General features: G+C 47.5%; 1 protein-coding gene across 1 annotated transcript in view; it reads right to left on the bottom strand.

Moving 5' to 3' along the window:
• ALDH2 (aldehyde dehydrogenase 2 family member) overlaps positions 1-19044 on the bottom strand; it is a 65543-nt gene extending 46499 nt beyond the window's left edge. The window contains exon 1 of the mRNA XM_040346494.1: positions 18805-19044. Coding sequence (XP_040202428.1) covers positions 18805-18933 — 129 coding nt within the window. The 5' untranslated portion in view covers positions 18934-19044. The remainder of the gene's footprint in view (positions 1-18804) is intronic.
• Positions 19045-26352: the final 7308 nt, after the last annotated feature.

Raw genomic sequence — 26352 nt, 5'->3', positions numbered from 1 at the left:
ACAGATACTACCCATCTCCTGGTCCGACCACGCTCCCATTACGTTGTCCCTCGACCTGACCGCTCCCAACCGCAGGCCTTGTAACTGGCGACTGAATGATTTCCTCCTGAAGCACATCCCCTCCAAAATGGAGATAGAAACTGCCCTACAATTGTACTTTAGCGAAAACGATACGCAGGACATATCCACCACCACACTGTGGGCCGCTCATAAAGCGGTAATCAGGGGACGCTGTATGGCCATCTCATCGGCCCTTAAGAGGAACGCTGAGTCAGCTAGAAAACAGGCGGAAGCGCAGCTTCAAGCCCTAGAATCCCGTCTCCAGGCCTCACCCTCCCTGACGCTTCTTAAACGCATTACCCTAGTGCGGTCGACACTCCGGGACCTCGCGCTGGGTCGAGTCGAGAAGGCCCTTGTCCGCCTTCGTCAGGTATACTATGACAAGGGCAATAAGGCGCAAGCTCTATTAGCAAGGAAGCTAACCGATCGCTCCCTCGCTTCCACCCCGCACCAGGTCCAGGACAGATCGGGCAACACCATATCCCACCCGCAAAGTATTGCGGACGCATTCGCTGCATTTTACGCGGATCTGTACAACAGGCCGGAAATTCCCCATAACCCACCCACCCCCGACCTACTTGATAGGATGACACAATACCTGACACAGGCGGGCATCCCTCGGCTACAACCGGAGGACCTGATCTCCCTTAATGCCCCCATCACGGATGAGGAGCTAACCCGGGCCATTAAGGCCCTGCCCGCCCACAAGTCCCCAGGTCCAGACGGGTTTCCATACGAATATTATAAGACCTTTCTCCCCACACTTCTCCCCCACATGACTAAACTCTTCAACGCCTTTCTACAACAGACCCCCATCCCGCAGGATATGCAGCGATCATTTATCACCCTCATTCCTAAACCTGACAAGGACCCCTCACTATGCGCAAGCTACAGGCCAATAGCCCTATTAAACTCAGACCTCAAAATCTTTACGAAGGTCCTCTCCCTCCGTTTAAATGTAGTCTTGCCCTCCCTGGTCCATAAAGACCAGGTGGGCTTTGTCCCCCTCCGCCAAGCGGGGGACAATACGAGAAAGGTGATTGACCTAATTGACGTGGCGGGCAGGGAGGGCTCGGAATCTTTGCTCCTAAGCCTAGACGCAGAAAAGGCGTTCGACCGCCTTGGCTGGCCCTTCATGCTCGCCACGTTGAAACACATGGGGTTTAGGGGACCTTTTCTTCAGGCGGTCCGACACCTCTATACCAACCCGATATCACAGGTAAAAACTCCCTTTGCCACTTCGTCCACCTTCCCTGTCACCAATGGAACCCGCCAAGGGTGCCCGCTCTCCCCCCTGCTCTTCGCTCTGTGCGTCGAGCCCCTAGCAGCGACGATCCGCGGTAACCCGGACATTCGGGGTATTCCAGTAAGGGGGAGGGAATTTAAGATCTCCCTCTTTGCCGACGATATTATTCTAACATTGACGCGCCCCCGCATCTCCCTGCCCAATCTTCACGTTGAACTTGAACGATACGGGGCCCTCTCGGGATACAAAACCAACACCTCCAAGTCGATGGCCATGCCGATAAACATGCCCGAACCAGAGACCTTACACATGCAGTCAGTCTTCCCATATCACTGGGAGCGAACCTCCCTGAAATACCTGGGGGTCCATCTGACCCCGGACTTTGCATCCCTGTACCAGGCCAATTTCCCCCCCCTTTATAGCTCGATCAGGGCGCTGATCCATAAATGGAAGCCCCATCAGATATCCCTTCTGGGCCGGATAGCGGCCATAAAAATGGTGATCCTTCCAAAACTGCTGTATCTGTTCCAGACCCTTCCCATCCCAGTCCCATGCGCCCATTTGCGAGCCCTACAAGCGGACCTCCTCCGATATGTGTGGAACTACAAGCGCCACAGGATCCCACGTTCGGTCATGACGGCGGCGCGAACCGAGGGAGGCCTGGCCTTCCCAGACCTGGTGAAATACTACCAGGCCTCACAGCTACGAGCGGTGGCATCATGGTTCCCCCAGAAGTCCTACAATAGGTGGACGGAGGTGGAAAAGATTTGGCTGGCGCCAATTCACCCCAATAACCTCCTCTGGAACGCGAACGCGTCAGTGGAGCCAGGACGTTTGCTAGGCTCCATGCGGCAGCTTCAACGCATATGGAGGAGGCTAGCCCAAGGCTGCCGACTTAAATCTGATAGTTCCCTGCTGACTTCCTTTCTCTATAACCCTAAAGTACCGACAAGCCTCACCCACCCGATGTCATGGCCCTGGGCCTCGCGAAATCTATTTCATTTTGGCCATTTAGTAGATCCCAGGTCCCGCACCCTACACTCCTTCGCTGATCTTCAAGCCAAACATGACATTCCACGACAAGCTTTCTTCAGCTACCTACAGATTCGCCACTACGCCCACACAGTAGCCCCTCGGCTCCTCTTCTCGAAGCCAACCCCATTTGAGCGCATTATACTAGAGGGCACAGCCCGAAGGGGCCTTATATCAGACATATACCAAATCTTAAATGAACACTCCTTCCAACAAAACGGTAAACACGCCTATATGCTTCGATGGGAGAGGGAGCTTGGGGAGGTGCTCTCAGAGGAGGAGTGGGGAGCGGTTTGGAGACAGGCGGCCAAAAGCTCTATCTGTACCCTTTATAAGGAGAATGCATACAAAGTGCTGTTTTTCTGGTACCTGACCCCGGACGTTCTCCATAAGATCTACCCTTCCACCTCTGACCGGTGCTGGCGATGCAACCAAGCTAGGGGCACACTGTTTCACATATATTGGGCCTGCCCCTTGATTGTCCCGTTCTGGACTCAGACACGAGAGCTCCTGACCCGCCTCCTGGAGGTGCCCATACCCCTCTCCCCGAAGCTATTCCTTTTGGGCCTGTCCCAACCTCGCATAGCCAAACCTTATAAGAAGCTGTTAAGACACATTATCACGGCGGCGAAGTGCTTGATAGCACTAAACTGGAAGAAACCGATGCCCCCATCCCAAGAGGCCCTCTACGTTAGGGTCAAGGACGTAGAACTCATGGAAAAAATGACGGCTAGGATCCGGGACAAACTGGAGGATCATGACCTTGTCTGGGAGAGGTGGCATGTGAGGGAGGATCTGCCGTGAGCCGACGACAGACCACCGAGGTATACTACAACACCCACCCCTCTTGCCTGCTTCCCCCCCTCCTCTCTCCCTTTTTCTATCCTCTCCTTTTTCTCTTTCTCTTCTCCTTTTCTCTCCCTCTCCACTTGCCTCTCCCACTCACCCATCCCCCCCTTCCCGCCCCACCTCCTCTTTCCTTTCTCTCTTTTATTTGAATCCTGTTATTATACAAGCTACTGATAGTACAAATAACTATGAAACCACTGTGTAAGCACATTAAGCTGGAATTGTGTACCTCTTCTTTTCTCTTACACCAGATATGTTGCCATATTTTGTACTGTCCTTTTTTCGAAAATAAAAAAACTGTTATTTGAAAAAAAAAAAAAAAAAAAAAAGATTATACAAACAGTGTTAACCAACAGCATGCTACAAAGTAGTTGAGCCCTGTTTCAGGCTGCATCCACACCTGAGAGTTGTGTTTGCGTTTTTTCAGGCCCTTGTACGGGTTTTTTTGTAGAGTTTTTAAGCCAATAGAGAAAAACAAAATCAGTTTCATCATTTGATGCCATGCTCGTCATCGACTTTCATTTTATTTTTTTAATTTGTAAGGGGTTTCATTTATTTTCTTACGTGGATTTGATTTAAAGCAAGTCGATTTAAATCGCTAGTAAAAAGGCTAGATTTAAAATCACTTTGATTTAAATAATTTTTGAAGAGCAACTGTCATCTATCCCGCAGCAGATCCTCCTCTGACCCGCTGTTGACTTACCGACTGCCCCATTCACAAGGTGAGGGACAGTGTGGCAGCAGGCGAGTGGATGCCCACCAACAAGTGCTGCCATGATGGATCTGAAATGACAGATGCTCTTTAAATATAAGGACTCATTACTGGTAGTTAGAATCTAATATTTGCAAACAAAATTAAGGTTTCCCATTTAGAATAATAAGATGGCAGGTTAGTAAAACAGCGATATCAGCGCTGATGCAATCATACAGTTTGTAGTGCACCTCGTTTGGTTTTATCTCATGGTTACTGTGAAATAGTGTGACTACATCAATGCAATGCATGTTATCTCAGCTTGGATTCATTGAATTAGTTTACCAAAAATGTAAATAATCCAGAATACACAGTCTCATGCTACATAACTAAGCTCCATTTCATGCTGAATAAACCAAATTATTAAAGTGGTCATAAAGGTAATTTTTTTTTCCATATAACAAACGTCACACTTTCCTCCACTGTGCAGTTTGTGCACAGAGTGGCCCCGAGCCTCCTGTTCTGGGGTCCCACGGCAGCTCTCGGCTCCTCCCTGCAATAGCCAACCCCCTCCGGGAAGCTCTCTCCCAAGGGGGTTATCCTGCGGGCACCTTCCTGTGTCATACACTCAGCGTCCATGACTCAGTCCTGACCCCCGGAAGCCGCATCATTGGATCTGATTGACAGCAGCAGGAGCCAATGGCTGCGCTGCTATCAATCTATCCAATCAACGCAGACACTCAGTGGAGAATGACGCCAGGTACGAGCCTGAGCAGGTGAACTGGCTCAGGCAAGTAAAAACAGGGGGGCCTGCGATTGTCGGGTGTTTTTTTCACCTTCATGCATAGAATGCACGAAGGTGAAAAACACGACCATTTACAACCACTTTAATGTATCTTAAAGTGGAGTTCTACCCATAAATATAACATTACATCAGTAGTTTTAAAAAAATGTCATTAGTCCTTTACGAAAAGGATGCCTTCAAAGTGTTGTTGCTAGGCAGAAAAGTTAATCTTCCCACTTCCTGCACCTAGGTGCTTAATGCTTCCTAACCTACACCGCACAGACTCCTGGGAATGTAGTGGGTGTAACTTTCCAGGAGTCTGTGCATTCCCCAGTCTCAAAGAATCATGTGACTTGGACAGCACAGGTGCTGAAACCTGATCTGACACTGCTTGTGCAGCACTGAGCATGTGCGAGATTTGCAAGGCTGAAATTCAGGAAGTCATACAGTCTGGCTTCATGATGCACACACTTAAGATGGCCCCAGTCAATTTCTATTTTATAAAGTGTCTAAATGCTGTAACAACCTAACAAAACGGATCTTAGTTTACAGACTAACTTTACTAGAATACATTAAGCTTGTGTATTACAGGGGTATTTATATTTAAAAAGTGAAATTGTGGCCGGAACTCCGCTTTAAATAGAAAACTCTTTACATTAGGTTTTTAATAAAATGCTTTTGGAGTAAAAATCTATGTGAATGCAGCATCAGACCAATACTGCAGCTGTCCGGCCATCTGAGAAGCAAGCCACCAAACATTGCAGATGGCTTTGCTTTCACAGATCCAAGAGAATAGCTACTGACTGTCAGTCATAGTCTCTCCTCTCAGCTTCTCCATGCTCATTGGAGTGCTGAGCAGTGGAGGGGCAGGGAACGGCCACCTTAGCAGCTCACCAAGACTGCCATCAATCAAGGCAGCTGGGGAATACAGACTTGTGAAGTCGGGATGACACGCTGCCTCAACTAATGGCAGTGACATCAGCGGAGATCGGACTTCTCCTCTAACTTTTACAGGGGTTCCGCCTTCTGCGGAGACTGGAATTCTAATTAGGGCAAAAGTATCTTGGGGGGGGGGGGGGGCAAGGCTTAAAAACATCCAGAAATGCCCAAAACGGACGGTGGCTACCACCCACAGATCCTTGCAACGGTTGGACCAGACCCTGGAGAAGCGACTTAACCTTGCTCCGACTGGAATCACTTGGGGTGGCTTAGCGTCAAAAAGGTTTTGCCCCATCCTGGGAAGACCCCTCTGTTTATTAGACTTTAACCACTTCAGTACTGGGCACGTATTTTAATAATTTTTTCCCCACAAATAGACTTTTGGTGGCATTTGATCACCTTATTTTTTTCGCTATAAACAAGAGCGACAATTTTGAAAAAAAAAAAATATATAATTAGATTATATATATATTATATTAATATATATATTTTTTTGCTATAATAAATATCCCCAAAAAATCTATCTAAAAAATGTCTCCTCAGTTTTGGCCAATACATATTCTACATATTTTTGGTAAAAAAAAAAAAAATTGCAATTATCGCGACTGTCGTATTGTGGTGGACACTTGACACTATTTTGGGAACATTCACATGTATACACTGATTACTGTGTAAATGTGACTGGCAGGGAAGGGATTAACACTAGGGCGCGATCAAGGGGTTAAATAAGAATCCTAGTGAGTGATTTTAACTGTAGGGGGAAGTGACCAATCTGTGTCCCTATGTACAAGGGACACAGCATTGGTCTCCTCTCCCCGACAGGAGGTGGATCTCTGTTTACACAGAGATCCACGGTCCTGCTCAGTTACTGGGCAATCGCGGCCCCAGTAACGCGATGGGTGTGCGGGCGCCCCTCTAGTGGCTCTGCAAGGCGAGGACGTCATATGGACGTCCTCCCAGAACAAGAGCACTATTGTGCCGCCGTCAATTGACTCGAATGCTTCTCCAGTTCTTTTTAAAGTCTTTGACAGAACTGAGAAATTTCTGTTCCTGGAAGTTCCTGAAACTTGGAAGAGAAAACTCATCCTTCTGTCTTGAGGGAGTAAACCTGACTTCCCTCCAGTCACCTGGGAGATCGCTTTTTCGAGCCTGTCCCCAAAATATGCCTTCCCATCAAAGGGAATCCTGCACCAGTTCTGCTTAGAGGCTGCATCTGCAGCCCATGGTTTAAGCCACAAGGTCCGTTTGGCCATAACCGTATGCAGCATAGCCCTAGCTAAATAGCTTATTGCATCAATGGCTGCTTACCCCACAAAATCTGCTGAAATTTTGAGCTCCTCCAGCACCTTTATGATATCATCCTTTGGTATGTCTTGCCAAATGGCCACCTTTACGTTTTCTGTCCAGACTGATAGTGTTTGAGAGGAAGTCAACGCCACTGCTGGCCTGCAGGCCTTAAGGTCCAAATCAATGCGCTCATCTAAAGGATCCTTAAAGGTGGTCGAGTCCTCCATTTGTAAGGTGATCTTCTTGGCTAGGCGAACCACTGCAGCGTCAACCACCAGAGAGGTGTCCAAAAGAGCAAAGTCTGACTCGGCTAAAGGATAAAGCTTATTCATAATGAGTCAGTGAAAATTGTTTCTCCGACTTTTTCCCATTCATCCTCTATGAGGTCTTTCACTTCCTCCCATCAGAGGGAAAAACATACATACATACATACATACATATATTTTTTAAATATAATAGATTTTTATCCACCGTTTTGTTAGGTTAGGGCAGGGGTGGGCCACATGTGGCCCGCGGAGCCCTCCAATGTGGCCCACGAACCTCCTGCTCTAGGGTGGCTGGTTGACAAGCCCAGATTGCAGGTTGCTGACCTGCCATCTCAGAGTATCAGTGTTGTGAATGAAGCCGGCAGTAGAGGAAGCAAGTGGCTTTTCATAAAGTGCACCATACCTGCAGGATATAATAGACATCTATAGCAAAATGCAGCTAACTGGCGGAAAAACCACAGGTACACTGCACCGCACTCACGGTGTGGGTAAACTGCAGGAATTCAGTGTAAAAGCAGCCTTAGGCCCCCTTCACACGAAAGGTCCAACCCAATCGGACCCTCCATTCACCTCTATGGAGCGGAAGATGTAAGACTTTTTGTCCATTTACAGTGGAGCAAGCCAAGGGGCGTAAAAGGAAAATAAGCAAATGTACAAGGTTACTAGCAAACAAAATGTCTAGTATTACACACACACACACACACACATCTTATGTCAACTCCTGGCCTGCAAGATTCTTTATCAATTGAGGCTGAATTCACACCTAAGCATTTTCAGCTGATAAAACGCCAGAAAAAAAAAGGCTGAAAAATGCCAAGCAAGCAAAATCCCATTCATTTCAATGGTACCTGTACATATCTGAGTGTTTTGTCACCTGAAAAACCACCTTAACCACTTAAGCCCCGGACCTTTAGACAGCTAAATGCCCAGGCCAGGTTTTGCGATTCGGCACTGCGTCGCTTTAACAGACAATTGCGCGGTCGTGCGACGTGGCTCCCAAACAAAATTGGCATCCTTTTTTCCCCACAAATGGAGCTTTCTTTTGGTGGTATTTGATCACCTCTGCGGTTTTTATTTTTTGCGCTATAAACAAAAAAGCAACAATTTTGAAATAAATTCAAATTTTTTTACTATAATAAATATCCCCCAAAAACATATATATGAAAAAAAAAAAATTCTCAGTTTAGGCCGATACGTATTCTTCGACCTATTTTTGGTAAAAATAAATAAAATAAAAAAATATATAAAAAAAAAAAAATCGCAATAAGCGTTTATCGATTGGTTTGCGCAAAATTTATAGCGTTTACAAAATGGGGGATAGTTTTATTGCATTTTTATTATTATTTTTTTTACTACTAATGGCGGCGATCAGCGATTTTTTTCGTGACTGCGACATTATGGCGGACACTTGACAATTTTGACACATTTTTGGGACCATTGTCATTTTCACAGCAAAAAATGCATTTAAATTGCATTCTTTATTGTGAAAATTACAGTTGCAGTTTGGGAGTTAACCACAGGGGGCGCTGTAGGAGTAAGTGTTCACTTAGTGCGTGTTTACAACTGTAGGGGGGTGTGGCTGTAGGACTGACGTCATCAATCGAGTCTCCCTTATAAAAAGGATCACTCGATCGATGCATCGCCATAGTGAAGCACGGGGAAGCCATGTTTACATACGGCTCTCCCCGTTCTTTAGCTCCGGGGAGCGATCGCGACGGAGCGGCTATAAACGAATAGCCGCGCCGTCGTCCCGGATCGCTCCCCGAGGGAATCCGACCACCGCATGTAGCGGGGGTCCCGATCGGACCCCCGACCCGCGGAAAGGCAAGGACGTACCTGTACGCCCATCTGCCTGTACGTGCCATTCTGTGGACGTACATATACATGCGGCGGTCGGGAAGTGGTTAAAGGAGTTGTAAAGGATTTTTTTTTTTTTTTTGCTGAAATGACTTTACAGGGTATAGACATAATAGATAACTGATTCCTTTTAAAAATGATTACAAATAGATAAAAATCAATCATATAATGTACCTGCAGTTTCTAGTTTAGTTTTTGCATGTTGTTTCCTGCCTCTGCTGTACAGAGCCACAGAGCCAATACAGGGCAGTGATGGTTTGGAAAACGAAACTGATTGGTGCTGAGGGGTTTTAGACACACAGTAATCACACCTCCTTGATTAGTGACCACAGAGAGAAAGCTCACAGTACTGTGGTTATCAGGAAACAGACAACCAGGAAGTGTGAAGATCAGAGAAGAATTACAGCAACTTGAGAGCAAAAACGAACAATGAGGACAGGAAAAAAGCACTGCATTAAGGTAAAGGAAGCTATTAAGATAAAAAAAAAAAAAAAAAAAAAAAAAAAAAAACTTTACAAACCCATTAAGCGCAAAAAAATAAAGTTTTTCTGCTTTTGACATTGGTGACCTTTACTAAATCACGGCAAAAAGTGCAACTTTGAAATGCTCAGGTGTGAGTGCAGCCTAAATGTTAACCCACACTACTTGTACCATGCAGCTTTACCCATCCTTAAAATGGGAGAAACACACAATTTTCACAATGTCACTTCTGTGTGCCCCCACAGTAAGCCACTTGCCATGGGGGCACACTGCCGGCTAGTTCCTGAGCCAGGCCATGCGTATCAATAGACACACACAGCTGGGCCTCTCCCACTCCTTCATTTGATTTGACTGACAGCAGCAGGAGCCAATAGTGCCCACTGCTCCTAGCCAAACTGGTGAGAACAGGGTGAGGGTGAGAAGAACTGAAGCCGGGCACAGCATTGGATCAATACAAGAGGTGTTAGGAAGGGGGGCTCTGCTAGTGCAAGTTTTTTTATTTTAATGTAGAGAATGCATTATGGTAAAATAATTCAACTTAAAGCGGGAGTTCACCCAAAAATCACGTTTCTGCAGTTAGATCCAGCATACTGCTGACATCTGCAGTATGCTGGTCTTTTTTTTTTATTTTGGTACTTATCGTTTTAGCAGTATTTCTTCTATGGCTCCGAGCAGGGAATCCTGCGGGGAATGGGCGTTCCCGAAGGCAAGCAAGTTGATTGACGGCCTTCGATAATGCGATACGGCTTCCGAAAACAGCCGAGGTGACACTTGGCTGTTTACGGCGCCTGTGCCTGCCGTGTAGAGCTGACTGCGCAGGCGCCGTAAATTGCCGAGTGTCACTCGGAAGCCATGACGTGCTATCGAAGGCTGTCAATCAACTTGCTTGTCTTCGGGAACGCTTATACCAGGAAGTAATCCCTGCTCTGAGCCATAGAAGAAATACTGCTAAAACGATAAGTACCAAAAAAAAAAAAAAAAAAGACCAGCATACTGCAGATGTCAGCAGTATGCTGGATCGAACTGCAGAAAGTTGATTTTTGGGTGAACTCCCGCTTTAAGGGCCAGTTGCCACTGGTGCGATATCCGACATAGGATGCGATTTGCATCGCACTGAAGTGCAAATCCCATGCAATGTGGTTTTAGCAATACAGATAGTATGGTTGGCTGAATTTGGACCAAACTTGCACAGGACCCCTGTGCATTCACAGAGTTCCCACATCGCTGCAGTGTGAACCGAGCCCTACAAACACTTTAAAGCCTCGTACACACGATCAGACTTCCATCAGCCTTTCCCGTGGTTTTTGGTCTGAATGGGCGTTGACCGTGAACTTGTTCTGTATACAGACGGCAGAACATTTTTAGCCAACTTTCACCAAATCACGTGGTTTTTCCAGCCCTTTATCACCACCCTGTGGGAAACTATTGCTATTGTTGTCCGATCTTTAGCATTGGTTCTGAGCATGCGTGTTTGTACTTTGGTCTGATGGACTTGTGTACACACGATCGGATTAGCCCCCATCGGACATTTGTTGCCGAAAAGTTTAGAGCATGCACAGTGAACATTTGTCCGATGAAAAATCAGTTGTCCGATGGAGCATACACGGTCGGATTGTCCGATAAAACAGGTCCGTCAGACATTTGCTGTCAGATCGTGTGTATGGGCCTCTAGGGATACTTTGCAGCGATTTAGCTAAAGGTGGGGTCTTCTCCCCAAAGTCTCCCTCTCCTTGTTTGAACCAAGACTAAATGGCAAAATAATTTAGGGCAGCAAAATTACAGACCGATTGCTGCGGCTTGTTTGCCTATTAAACATAATGGCCTGCATTATTGGCTCTTTGTTCTGCTTTAACCAAGTTATGACTGTACCTGTGTGCCAATAATTCAGTGCCAAGAGTCCAATTATGTAACTAAAGTAGCAGGAGAACACACACACACACACACACACACACACACAAAACCACAACCACACAACCACACCCTGTTCCATATGTTTGTGAATGGCAGAAGCTTTTCAAAGCAGCCTCGTCACACCAAGTCTCATCTTATGTCTCATAGGAATGGGACAATCTGGATGGTTTTAGCAATGTTTGAATATCTGCATAAATATCACATGCACTGGTGTTCGTTGGCACCAATATATTTCTGCTGGCATCAGATGTACAAAATGCACGGCAAACAGTTTTTAAAATACGCCATAAAACATGACCACAACTGGAAACTTAAAGCGGATGTTCCGCCCAAAAAAAATTATTAAAAGCCAGCAGCTACAAATACTGCAGCTGCTGACTTTTAATATTAGGACACTTACCTGTCCTGGAGTCCAGCGGCGTCCGCAGCAGATGACGAGCGATCGCTCATCACCCTGCTGCTCCACGCTGAGGGAACCAGGAAGTGAAGCGCTGCGGCTTCACTGCCCGGTTCCCTACGGCGCATGCGCGAGTCGCGCTGCGCCCGCCGATTGGCTCCTGCTGTGTGCTGGGAGCCGAGTGTTCCCAGCACACAACGGGGGGGGCGACGGGATGTGACGCAATGCCCGTCTTTTGCCCGTGAATAGCGGGCCGGAAGTGGGTGCAAATACCTGTCTTTAGACAGGTATCTGCACCCCCACCCCCCTGAAAGGTGTCAAATGTGACACCGGAGGGGGGGAGGGTTCCGATCAGCGGGACTTCACTTTAGGGTGGAGAACCGCTGAGTTCCACCCATAAATATAACATTATATCAGTAGTTTTAAAAAAAAAAGTCATTTTTTTTAGATGCCTTCAAAGTGTTGTTGCTAGGCAGAATAGTTAATCTTCCCTCTTCCTGCACCTAGGTGCTTAAGCTTCCTAACCTACACCGCACAGACTCCTGGGAATGTAGTGGGTGTAACTTTCCAGGAGTCTGTGCACTCCCCAGTCTCGAAGAATCATGTGACTTGGACAGTACAGGTGCTGAAACCTGATCTGAAACCTATTACACTGCTTGTGCAGCACCGAGCATGTGCGAGATCTGCAAGGCTGAAATCCAGGAAGTCATACAGTCTGGCTTCATGATGCCCACACTTAAGATGGCCCCAGTCCATTTCCATTTTATAAAGTGTCTAAATGCTGTAACAACCTAACAAAACGGACCTTAGTTTACAGACTAACTTTACTAGAATACATTAAGCTTGTGTATTACAGGGGTATTTATATTTAAAAAGTGAAATTGTGTCCGGAAATCCGCTTTAAGGCCTGGTTTACATTAGTGCGATCAGTTTTGAATGCGATTTGAGGTGCGATTCTGCATTGCGAGTGCTTTCCAATGCTGATGTGATTAAAGTGCAATTGTGTTGCGATTTACAAGCTATGCATTTGGACATGTTCTACTACTCCTTAACAGAACACGGACTGGTAAAGGAGGACACTATAAGAACACACCAAAAATGCATTTCGATACATTTCTGTTGAAGTCTAGTGGTCCAAAAAAAAAAAAAATAGAAGAAGAAAAAAAAAAAAAAATAATAAAATCGCACCAAAGTAGCACAGGGCCCTTTCACAAACTCGCATCGCAGTTGCATTGACCAAAACAGCGACCATTAAAAACAAGGTCATTGTCATGTGATGCCGTGCGACTCAAGTCACACCAGAAATTGCACAAGTATAACCCGAGCCTAAAAGAAAATATTTACAGACTAAGCATATCCTGAAGCCATTACATAATAAATACAACTGCAAACAGCTTTCTTCAGACACTTCAGGTATTTAGAACAAAGATGTGCTCTGAGATCTGGCAGCCCCACGGGTCATTTTCCCTCTTGGCAAGAACATTTAGAACATGTTATTGTGCCAAACCCCTTGACGCCAACATAACACATATGCGGCCTCACTGACCTGGGCTTTTTGCCGTGGGGCCACATATATGCGTTTCTGCCTTTGTGCTGGGAGCTCAGAGTGTCTGCTTAGAATAGAGGGGGAGAACAGAGAGATCAGTGGTGTTTGATCTCTCAGTTCTCACGGAAGAGCTGGCGAGGGATCGATGCTGCATCCATCTAAGCAAGTATAAAAGGTTTATTTTTTTTAGATCGTGGAAATTCTCTTGTAAATGGATAAAATATAGGGTAATTAATATGCATGCATTGCAGTGATGTATTGAATGTTTTTTTTTTTTTAAAACCACCGACACATTTGTGGGGCAGAAATTCTTCAACACTTTGCACGCCAAGGAGAAGTGGCTGGTTCGATTGTGTCCCCCTGCATTCTGAAGGCTTCTAGAACATCGAGGGCAATAAAGTCAAAAGGAGTAGGACTGTCCAACATATCTCCATGCAGCACAAGGGAGAATGTTAAAGCCCACACGCTGCATGCATGCATCACTGACACTGGGTGGCAGATATTTATGTGCCGAGAGCGAGTGTGCTCACAGGACAAAGACAGCTCTTGGCCTAGACCAGAGGTTCTCAACCTGGGGGTTGGGACCCCCTCAGGGGTCGAATGATGATTTGCCAGGGGTCACTGAATATAGGGCTGTTCCTGAAGCCCGCACCTCTCCCCCAGTCTTTTTGCGGCCGCCCAGCACAGCTGTGCCTGGAGCCTGTGGCCGCCCAGCTGGGCTGTTTCTAGAGCCCGCGGCCACCCACTCAGCCTCTTTGCAGGTGCCCATCTAGTTTACGGCATGACTGGGGGGGTAAAGACTAAAGAGCAGCTGACCAGAGAGGAATGTGAAGTGGGAGGGGCTGGAGGAGCCTCCATCTCCTGATTTCAGCATAGGTGTCACTGCTACGAGACACACTGGGTAACACGACCTGTGATTAGAGTTGCCATTAAATATCCCCACTACAGTTCTCAGATCAGCAGATGACCTTGACCAAGAGCACCTAAGTTGGCTGATCAGAACTCCCAGAAAGACGGCTAGAGAGGAATGGGAAAAAAATAAAAAATAGAAGAGAGAGGGAAAGAAAAGAACAGAGAGAAAGAAAGAGTGGTACATCCTAAAATGTACCATAAGGGTTTCTAATATTGTACAAGAGGAAGGGACTCAGGGAGTGCTAAATGTCCGTGGGTTAGGGGCGCATATTACATGTCTTAGGTGCTGACAACCCAAGCTCCGAAAATATTTTTTTTTCTGTTAGGGGTCCCCACAACTTGGGAAATTTTCTGAAGGGGACACTACAAAGGTTGAGAACCACAGGCCTAGACTACAGTAGCTGGCAGGACTAGCTTTCAATGATGTGACCCACAGGAGTCACTTAAAGGCCGATCCTTCCCGAATCCAAAGCGGCTTTAAGGGATGCTGGGATGGACATTAAAGCAGTTGTAAACTACTGGACGTTTTTTTTTTTTCTTTACCCTGCAAGGTAAAAGGCATAATGTGCTAGCATGCATCGCATACTAGCACATTATGTTAAACGAACCTTAAAAAAAAAAAAGCCCTCCCGCACCAAAATGTCAGATCTGGAGACAGCTTCCATCTTCACCCGTCTTGCTTCTGGATTTGTGTACACCGGCTCTGTGGCAGGCCGGAAACCACAATGAAGTCACACACATGTGCGCAGGAGCAGGCGGTTATGGCATGGAGCTCTTAAGAAGCCACACGGGTAGCCGTTCCTTCAGCACACATGCGCCAGCAATGCAACTGACTGCATGTACAGTTAATATCTCCTAAACAGCATACTTTTAGGAGATATTTACATAACCTAATGTATTCCTGTGCAAATCACATGCAGCGTCTGCACCACACAAGTGTGAACAGCAGCAGTTTAACCGTTTAAAGACCGCCCACTTCATATATACTGCGGCAGGGCGGCTCTATCGCGCAAGACGTAGCTAAATGTCGTTTCATGCAATAGTGTGGGTGCGCGCTTGCTGCACGGAGGAGCCAATGCACAAGCTTGGAGGACCTGATGTTCGTCGGGCCACCAGTAATCGCGGTGTAGAAAGGCAGAATGGGGGGGGGGGGATCTGCCTATGTAAACAAGGCAGATCCCCGTTTTTGAATGGACAACATGCACATGTTACTGTGCACGGCTGCTCCAGTCTTGGTATTGCAGCAGAGAACAAGTAACCAAGTTAGAAGAATTAGTATTGTAGTGGTGTGCCCCTTTACCAACAGCTTGCAGTAAACCCAGCCCTTCCCCAACTGATATCAGAGTGCTCCAGTACCATCTGGGTGGCCCTTTGTCCTTAGACTCCTCCAGCTCTTCACCCGTTTTACCAGAGATACCAAGGACTTCATCGTGAAAGACCATCAGGATAATCGCAAGCAGCGGTTTGGGTTCTGAACTATTTTACTGAAGTAGTGATTCTCAGATAAACACTCTGCTATGCTATGCAGTCACGTTACCCTGCATGCGTGTGAGGGACTTTCACGTTCCATTTTGTATTACCCTGCACGCTATAAATGCACTTTTCCACCCTGACCCCATTGTGCATTATGGATTCTAGCTTTGTACCCGTCTAGTAAACGTAGTCCCCCCCCCCCCCCCCCCCCCCCCATCTGATCATTCCACCCATTATCTAGTCTGTTATATCGCACTGGAGCGCTACAGCAATGATAAGAATGCCGCATGTGAGCTTATCCATGTCTGTACAGCACTGTTGGCACTTTTATCCACCGATTTATAATGTTTGTCTTCAGCCTAATAAACATTATGACTCTGCAAATTCCTAACATGGGCTGGATTTACACAGCGAGAAACACAAATCAGGAAGTTTAGTGGAAAAAAAAAAAAAAAAAAAAAAAAAGGGGGGAGGGAAGGAGTAAGCACTGATGGGCTGTGCCAAGCTTCACTCCTGTTTGCATACTAGAAGAAACTTTGAATCCATGTTAGGGATACAACTGGCAGGATGTCACAGCACGCCATTCAACAGTTTGCACGAAGATTAGATTATATTATTATTACCAGATGATCCCCTGCCCCTTCCTCCAGCTAACTGCTGCACCCCAGATGACACCCCCTTTCTCCAGCCACTTGCTGCACCCCCAGATGACACCGCCTTCCTTTAGCTACTTGCTGCACCCCCAGATGACCCCCTTTCTCCAGCCACTTGCTGCACCCCCAGATGACACCCCCTTCCTCCAGCTACTTGCTGCATCCCCAAATGACATCCCCTTCCTCCAGCTACTTGCTGCACCCCCAGATGACCCCCCTTTCTCCAGCCACTTGCTGCACCCCCAGATGACCCCCCTTTCTCCAGCCACTTGCTGCACCCCCAGATGACACCGCCTTCCTTTAGCTACTTGCTGCACCCCCAGATGACACCCCCTTTCTCCAGCCACTTGCTGCACCCCCAGATGACCCCCCTTTCTCCAGCCACTTGCTGCACCCCCAGATGACACCCGCCTTCCTTTAGCTACTTGCTGCACCCCCAGGTGACACCCCCTTCCTCCAGCTACTTGCTGCACCCCAGATGACACCCCCTTTCTCCAGCCACTTGCTGCACCCCCAGATGACACCGCCTTCCTTTAGCTACTTGCTGCACCCCCAGATGACCCCCTTTCTCCAGCCACTTGCTGCACCCCCAGATGACACCCCCTTCCTCCAGCTACTTGCTGCATCCCCAAATGGCATCCCCTTCCTCCAGCTACTTGCTGCACCCCCAGATGACCCCCCCTTTCTCCAGCCACTTGCTGCACCCCCAGATGACCCCCCTTTCTCCAGCCACTTGCTGCACCCCCAGATGACACCGCCTTCCTTTAGCTACTTGCTGCACCCCCAGATGACACCCCCTTTCTCCAGCCACTTGCTGCACCCCCAGATGACCCCCCTTTCTCCAGCCACTTGCTGCACCCCCAGATGACACCCGCCTTCCTTTAGCTACTTGCTGCACCCCCAGGTGACACCCCCTTCCTCCAGCTACTTGCTGCACCCCCAGATGACCCCCCTTTCTCCAGCCACTTGCTGCACCCCCAGATGATCCCCCTTTCTCCAGCCACTTTCTGCACCCCCAGATGACACCCGCCTGCCTTTAGCTACTTGCTGCACCCCAGATGACACCCCCTTCCTTTAGCTACTTGCTGCACCATCAGATGACCCCCCCCCTTCCAGCACCCCCAGATGACACCCCCTTTCTCCAGCCACTTGCTGCACCCCCCAGATGACACCCCCTTTCTCTAGTCACTTGCTGCACCCCCAGATGACACCCCCTTTCTCTAGTCACTTGCTGCACCCCCAGATGACACCCCCCTTCCTCCAACTACTTGCTGCACCCCAAGATGACCACCCTCTCCTCCAGCAACTTCCTCACCCTCCCCAAGATAATCCCCCCACCCTCCTCCAGCTACTTGCTGCACCCCCAGATGACCCCCCCCCCTCTTCCTTCATCTACTTGCCCTCCCCTAGATATCCCCCCTCCTCCAGCTACTTGCTGCACCCCCAGATGACCCCCCCCCCTCTTCCTTCATCTACTTGCCCTCCCCTAGAAATCCCCCCCTCCTCCAGCTACTTGCTGCACCCCCAGATGACCCCCCCTCCCTCCAGCTACTTGCACCCCCAGATGACCCCCCCTTCCTCCAGCTACTTGCCCTCCCCTAGATACCCCCCCTCCAGCTACTTGCTGCACCCCCAGATGACCCCCCCCTCTTCCTCCAGCTACTTGCTGCACCCCCCCCCCCTCTTCCTCCAGCTACTTGCTGCACCCCAGATGACCTCCCTTCCTCCAGCTACTTGCTGCACCCCAGATGACCTCCCTTCCTCCAGCTACTAGCTGCACCCACAGATGACCCCCCCCCCCTCCCTCCAGCTACTTGCTGCACCCCCAGATGACCCCCCCCTTCCTCCAGCTACTTGCTGCACCCCCGATGACCCCCCCCCCTTCCTCCAGCTTCTTGCTGCACCCCAGATGACCCCCCCTTCCTCCAGCTACTTGCTGCACCCCCAGATGACCCCCCCCCTTCCTCCAGCTACTTGCTGCACCCCCAGATGACCCCCCCCCCCCTCTCTTCCTCCAGCTACTTGCTGCACCCCAGATGACCCCCCCTTCCTCCAGCTACTTGCTGCACCCCAGATGACCCCCCCTTCCTCCAGCTACTTGCTGCACCCCAGATGACCCCCCCCTTCCTCCAGCTACTTGCTGCACCCCAGATGACCCCCCCTTCCTTCATATACTTGCTGCACCCCAGATGACCCCCTCTTCCTTCATCTACTTGCTGCACCCCAGATGACCCCCCCCCCTCTTCCTTCACCTACTTGCTGCACCCCTATATGAGCTCACATTCAGACACTCCCCCATATCGGGGGTTCTTTCTCAGAGATTTAGGACCAGGATCCTAATAACAATGCAATGGCCAGCAGGCCGCTGCAGAACAAGCATAGAGTGAAATGACAGGTGCCATACATTGATCTATAGATTACCTGGTTAAAGTGCACGTCTGGTTTGGGGTTGGGTGCAGGAATAGCAGCGGCAGAGAATCTTGCGACCTGTGTGCCCAGAGGGACAGAGGAGACCCTGGAGCAGAGGTTACCTAGGGCAGCCCGGAGCATGGTGCCAACACACAGCGATCCCGATCAGTCCGTCCACACACACAGCGATCAACCCAACAACTTCTGTACACAGGGAGGAAACTTCTGCACTCCGCCACTGGTCTTCTAAGGCTGGAAGCCCCGCCCACCTGTCACTCTGCTGGGAAGGACGAGGTGCTGACCAATCCAATTGCAGACAGGCCTCCCTAGCCACCAACCAGATAGAGGATTATGTCCCCCCCTCCCTGCGTCATCACAGAGAGAGAGTGAGCTGATCTGCGGGCTGTCAGCCTCTGCTAACCTCTGAGCTTTTAACAGGCTTGGCGGGGATCTTATTTAAAGCTCTATTAATGAGAAGACATTAGTGTGTGAGTGTTATACTGACCGATAGGTGAGAGGTCGTCCTTCACAATGGGGTATAATAATGGGGTGCTTTACCCATAGTCTGCAGAGCTTCCAGATCTGTCTCCTATTATTTCTATTATCTGTATATTGGGCCAGGATTTATTCCTACCATAGGTGTGCGCAGCTTATTGCATTAGGGTGTGCACCCCAAAGATCAAACACATAGTACCAATCACTCACGATGAAAGGGAAGGGGTCGGTAAGTTACATATTTACCGGCCCCTTCCCCCACTCATCCTTAAACACTCCTGCAGCAACAGCTAAGGAAGCCAGAAGCTCTGTGGGGGAAAGAGGGGGAATCTGTGCTGCACAGGGTGATTGGGTGTGCCTGGGCAAACCTGGCACACCCTGTGTGCACGCCTATGATTCCTACACCATATAAAGAAGTTCTACACACTCCATTCTGATCACACTTACATTGTTCTAGGTTTAGGTTTTCCGTTAAGGGCTCATGAACATTCACAGCAGCCCTTGCCGCCCATCTAAAAAGCAATCCATGATAGATTGCTTTTTAGAGGGCAAGATGTCCTATCCTCAACACCTGTGTTAAGAAAGAATTGTTATTTACACTGAGAAAGGTGTATTTTGCTGCACCCCCTCTCCCATGCCAGTACCTCCTTCACGTTGCGCCCGTAATGTGATGGACGTCAAATAGCACTCAAAATTTGAACTGCCACTAAGCCTCCGTATGCATTGGAGCAACTTGTCATGTGATTTGACAGGTAAAGTCGCATGACAAGTCACAGCCTATTGCCTGCAGCCGCTCTGTTCAAATTGGTGCGATGCCAACTTTGTGGTGCAGCACCGATTTGAAAAATTAGTACCTGCACGACTTTTGGCAATTACGGGTGAGACTTGCAGAGACATCAGTGCATGAAGCCACACAGATGTCTTCCAAGTCGCACAGACATACGGCTTTGAAGTCGTGAGATTTCAGATGAAGTTGCACGATTTTAAAGCCGCAATCAATGTGAATGGGGACTAAACGGCAGTGTGTAATGAGGGGGTGGGGTTATGCATTCCCCGGCTCCCCTCATTGGCTACGGGAGGCAAATTAATACTTCAACACTGCACCTGGTAGAAGAGAGTGCACAGCATTAGGGAATGGAAAACAGGTATTTTACCCCTTTGTGTATCTTTCTTTCCATTCAGAGGAGAAAAAAAAAACATGGGTGGGCTGCACAGTGACTGGTCATAGCCAATCAGAGGCTATCACAGCAATCAGGAACGGGGAGTCCCAGTTTCTGATTGTTGGTGAGAGCCCAGGCTGGGCTGGGAGCGAGCTGCTACCCCCTCATCCCCTATCCTGGCACCGGCCCTGGTTAACCCTGAAAAACCCACACCACTACACCACAACCGCATGCACTGCTTAGGCTGCATTCACATTGTAACGCTGCGTATGCGGCGTATTTTGCCGCGATTTGTTTAACTTTTTTTTTTTTTCACAAATTATTTCCATTGCTGTCTATGCCCGAACGCCAATACCGCCTGAAAAAAAGGGTCCGGGACTTGTTTTCAGGCGGCAGGCGTACGGCGTGAGATGTGAACCATCTCATAGACAGCAATGGAAATTCGCCCCTCCAGCGTATCGAGCGTCGCGCTTCAGGCGTTTTGTCGCCTAGGTGTGAATGCAGCCTTAGGTTGCAGGATAGTTGGCGCAAAGCTAAGCGTGACATGGTCTATGATATTGCAGCACTTGTACAACCCAGATGCTCGGCTGCAGAGATCAGGAAATGCCTCCCTGCCTGTAATTAGCGCAGTGGGGTGCCGACTTACTGGCGGGCTCTGCATGTGGCCTGTGTGAACACGCCGGAGCTCATCCTTATTCTTGAGAAATACTGGTTGAGAATATCTGGGGTTGGAAAAATCATAAAAAATGGTTTAAACCCTTCCTTACTTTAACTAAAACAAAAAAATGCCCTTAGATATATTAATTTGTGAGACATGATGTCATTTGTAGCGTTTTGAGTAAAAGCATAACTCCAGCCACAAATAAAATCAGGTTTGTGAAGTCCATTAAAGGGCACACCAATATAGTAATTCTTAGACCTGTGGGTTAAACTTTAGGGGGTTTGTACAGTGGCAAACAAAAAAATCCTTAAACCAGCCCCCATATAACCCTGCCTTAATGTTAATTCCTCAGATATGTGAGTAAGCCATACATAAGACCAATAACAAGGGGGGTGGGGGGTACCTGCGTCCATTGATGGAAGATTTTTTACAGTAAGTACAAAGATGTTATTTTTCCTCATCATTCATTGAGGAACACAGAAAGATCATAATTTTCACTCATTTTGGCCCACCATCTCTTTCTACAAATGGTGCTCAATGCTACTATCGTTTTAAATGTAGCTGTTTTTTAATGTGAATGTTATTATGTATCAATAAAGATTTTGTATTTTACTTACTTGTTGGAGTCATGCCTGTAAATTCCATGAACTATGGTTCAGCCCTGGTTCACACTGGGTACGATTTGGAAGGATTTGAGATGCGATTTGACATGTCAAATCGCATCTCAAATCGGCGGCAATTGTCGGCAATGGCACTGTCCTAATCAGTGCGACGCCGCATCTGCGATTTCAAAAAGTAGTTCCTGTACTACTTTTTGCGATTTCGGGCCGCGATTTACATTAAATTGCGGCCGAAATCGTGGCAAAATCGCAGCCGTGAAATTACAGTAAAATCGCGCATTTTACCGCAATTTTGAATTCGCAGCAGTGTGAACCTAGGTTTAAAGCCCTTTGTAATTTAATATCAATTGATTTTGGGACGTGTCACGTGGCACTGGTGTATCAGTAGGGTTAATGGGCATCCATTGTGCCTCCCAATGGTCCCTCATTCGACTCATTTTTATGATGGATAGGGACCTTTTCCTGAGGCTTAAAAGAACACAGGCCATACACGGTCAAATTTTGAATTTTCAAACATTTTCTTTTCAAAATCAGAAAGTTTATTTTTTTGTGATCCGATGATGCCACCATTTATTTACGAAATTCGGCCGACCAAGGCTCCATGTTGCTACAGAAAATAATTTTCTTGTCCGAGAATATTCTTTTCTCTCCAGGAATTTTCTTTTCTTGCACATGTGCATTTTTTTTTCTATTTCATCTCTCGCCACGATTCTCCCATCATTGATTAGAAAATCTTTTGTTTTTCAAAAAATGTCCAACATGTCCGATTCCTCAAATTTGATTGCCGCATGTAAATCGGCTGTTGTTGCAGCCCACTAACGGTACGAAAATTCTTTGATACGATTTTCAAAATTCGAACCGTGTATGGCCGGCTTAAGTCTGGTTTAGTGTGTCATATTTATTAATAATTTTTCTATACATATCAGATCGGGTATAAAAAGAAACTGGAGAGATCACATGCCTGACGAAGGGGCCCTGCGTGGCTCTGAAACATTGCACCATGTCTTTTGTGATGTGATCATTCTTCAATAAAAAATGTGGATGTAATGGACAATCCGTGGTGTGCTGGCGAATATGTGTATTTGAAGATTTTAAGACAGTACAACTTTCACTTCTACACAAATAAGTAAAACCTTTGAGGCAAGAGTTTTAGGCAAAAAAAAAAAAGCAATAGTTTTGTTAGAAAGTAACTATAGGCAAATTTTATTTTTTCCATTTCGGATAGAGCAAGGGAAGGTTATAACCCGTCAGATTTTTCTTCCGCCGTCTGTGTCCCCAGAGGCGGCTCTTTAATTAGGCGGTCGCCTAAGGCCTCGCACTCACAGGGGCCTCACGGCCGCCTAACTTGCCCAATGCATTACCCTAGTTTTGAGGGACAGGGGACCTTAACGCTGCCGCTGCTGTGCTCAGGCAGCGTTAAGAGCCCTGACTCAGGAACGTGGCCGCCAGTGTCCCTAACAACAACCAGTGAATATCGGTGACACCACCCCTTGTGACGTCAATGACCCAGCATGCCCTCAGTCAATGACATCAAAAGGGGGCGGGTTTACCAGGTGACATCACCCCACCCCTTAGTTATTAAAAAGCAGGATCTGGGGGCCGCCTTGTTAAAGGGGAGCTTCCAGATTCCGATAAGCCCCCCACCCGCAGATCCCCACAACCACCGGCCAGGGTTGTGGGGAAGAGGCTCTTGTTCTTAAATTATTTTCCCCATTATGGGTGCAAGTGGGGCCCCATGTCAAGTGTTGCCTAAGGCCTCGCAAAGCCTAGAGCCGCCTCCATTGTGGAGATTTCCGCAATTATTTACCATAGCCAAACAGCAAGCGAGAGGAAATACCTGCAAATTCAGGAAATTCTTGGGGACCCCCAGGTCACCAAAACTAGTGTCCCCTTCGGGAAGATTTCCCCACTATTACTTTCACCGATAATGGTAAACAGGACAAATCGAGAGAGAGGCTGCATCTCCTCAAAAGACACACAGACAGCAATAAAAACTGACAGGTGTTCTAATCCATCTCAACTCTATCCATATAAGGATTTACATGCCTGATCTGTAGTGCTTTACACCACATAGACGGTTTGGTTAAACACAAGATAAAAAACACATAAACAAAAAATTACCCCCAATAAATACTGCTTGTCAACAAATCAGTAAATCCAGAGATCTAGGGAGCCGAAATTATACACAATCTCATCTCTTTCTATAGAAGTTCCGCTCGCCACTTTTGCACCTACTTATTGGCCCGTCAATTTAATAGGAATCTTCCTAACCAATAAGGAGGCCCCAGCATTGACGTGGCAACTCCATCCCCTACCGCCGCCATCTTCTCCGCGTCTTCTGGTTCTAGCGTCTACTCTTTTTGGGAGCCCATCCATCACATTAGCCAATGGTAAAACAGAGGAAGGAGTGGGCTTAGTCAGTATTTGCATAATAGAGCCTCTTATGCTTTGGGGCCCCCAGGGCATTCTGAAAATAACTGAATAAATGTGCATGCATCTCAAGGTATCTTCAGTATCTGCAAATGTTAGTATAGTTCAGGTTCATTTTAAAGGATTAGTGCACTTTTGGTGAACTTATCACCATCAGGCCCTCACGCCTATGGCAGCATGTCTGTAGATATGATTCTCAGTGATTTTCCACGTTTGATATGACTGGCACCACCCAGCCACTCTTCAGAATCTTCTCCTTTAAAATCTACTTTAACCACTTAACCCCCGGACCATATTGCTGGTCAAAGACCAGAGCACTTTTTGCGATTCGGGACTGCGACGCTTTAACTGACAATTGCGCGGTCGTGCGACGTGGCTCCCAAACAAAATTGGCGTCCTTTTTTTGGGTGGTATTTGATCACCTCTGCGGTTTTTATTTGTTGCGCTATAAACAAAAATAGAGCGACAATTTTGAAAAAAATGAATATTTTTTACTTTTTGCTGTAATAAATATCCCCCAAAAATATATAAAAAAACATTTTTTTTCCTTAGTTTAGGCCGATACGTATTCTTCTACATATTTTTCGTAAAAAAAAAAAAAAAATCGCAATAAGCGTTTATTGATTGGTTTGCGCAAAAGTTATAGCGTTTACAAAATAGGGGGTATTTTTATGACATTTTTATTAATATATTTTTTTTACTAGTAATGGCGGCGATCAGCGATTTTTTTTCCGGTACTGCGACATTATGGCAGACACTTCGGACACTTTTGACACGTTTTTGGGACCACTGGCATTTTTATAGCGATCAGTGCTATAAAAATGCATTGGATTACTATAAAAATGCCACTGGCAGTGAAGGGGTTAACACTAGGGGGCGGGGAAGGGGTTAAGTATGTCCCTGTGTGTTATCTTACTGTGGGGGGGGGTGGCCTCACTAGGGGAAACACTGATCCTCGGTTCATACATTGTATGAACAGAAGATCAGCATTTCCCCCGCTGACAGGACCGAGAGCTGTGTGTTTACACACACAGCTCCCGGTCCCCGCTCTGTAACGAGCAATCGCGGGTGGCCGGCGGCGATCGAGCCCGCCGGGCACACGCACGGGAGTCGGGGGCGCGCGCGCGCCCCTAGTGGCCGCTCGAAGAGCGGACGTATAGCTACGGGCTCTCGCCCAGGAGAGCCGACCTGCCGCCGTATAATGACGGTGGCTGGTCGGCTAGTGGTTAAAGAGGGATTCCACCCTCAATTTTTTTAATTTTTTTTTAAAGTCAGCAGCTACAAACACTGTAGCTGCTGACTTTTAATAAGGACACTTATCTGTCCTAGGCGCCCGCAATGTCACACCCCCCCCCGAGGCCAGTCACTTCATCTAAGCAGCTCCCAGCGGCGCCATCCTTACTGAGGGAAACAGGCAGTGGAGCCTTGCAGCTTCACTGCCGGTTTCCTACTGCGCATGCGTGAGTCTCGTGGCGCTTTTGTGAATGGGCGGCAGCTTTCTGGGATACACACATTTCCCAGAAGGCAGTGCGCACCATTCCCCAGAAGACACCGAGAGGAGGCCGAGGAAGAAGACCTAGGCAGATTAGGAACTTCCCCATAGCAACTGCTATTTCTTATAAGTCAAAACTTTTTTTTTTCAATTTTCTGTAAAAAAAAAAAAAAAAAAAGAAGACATTCAGGCCTGCTACATTCTGATGTGCCCCAAGTAGTAGTTAAACTCTGTCTAATGCCAAGTAGACTATGCACACACATTTAGACACAGTGGGCCAGATTCACAGAAAAAGTACGCCGGGGTATCTGCTGATACTGATTTTTTTTTTTGCGTAAGTCGTCCGGGAATACAAAAGTACGTAACGCACGTCGCTGTTCAAAACATTACATCGGGGTCATTTCGCGCAAAGCACGGCGAGAAATTTCAAAACGGAGCATGCGCAGTACGTTCGGCGCAGGGAACGCGCCTAATTTAAATGGTACACGCCCCATTTGAATTAGGCAGGCTTGCGCCGGACGGCTTTACGCTACGCCGCCGCAAGTTTACAGGCAAGTGCTTTGTGAATCAAGCACTTACGCTGAAAACTTGCGGCGGTGTAACGTAAACGGGATACGTTACGCCGCCGTAAAAGTACATGAATCTGGCCCAGTGCTACTGCTATAACATGAAAGCAGAGGTAAGGCTAAAATTATTATTATT

The sequence above is a fragment of the Rana temporaria genome, chromosome 1, assembly GCF_905171775.1.
Source record: "Rana temporaria chromosome 1, aRanTem1.1, whole genome shotgun sequence".
NCBI classification, from domain to species: domain Eukaryota; kingdom Metazoa; phylum Chordata; class Amphibia; order Anura; family Ranidae; genus Rana; species Rana temporaria.
Note: the sequence above shows the minus strand (reverse complement) of the source record. Positions and strands in the feature narration are given on the sequence as shown.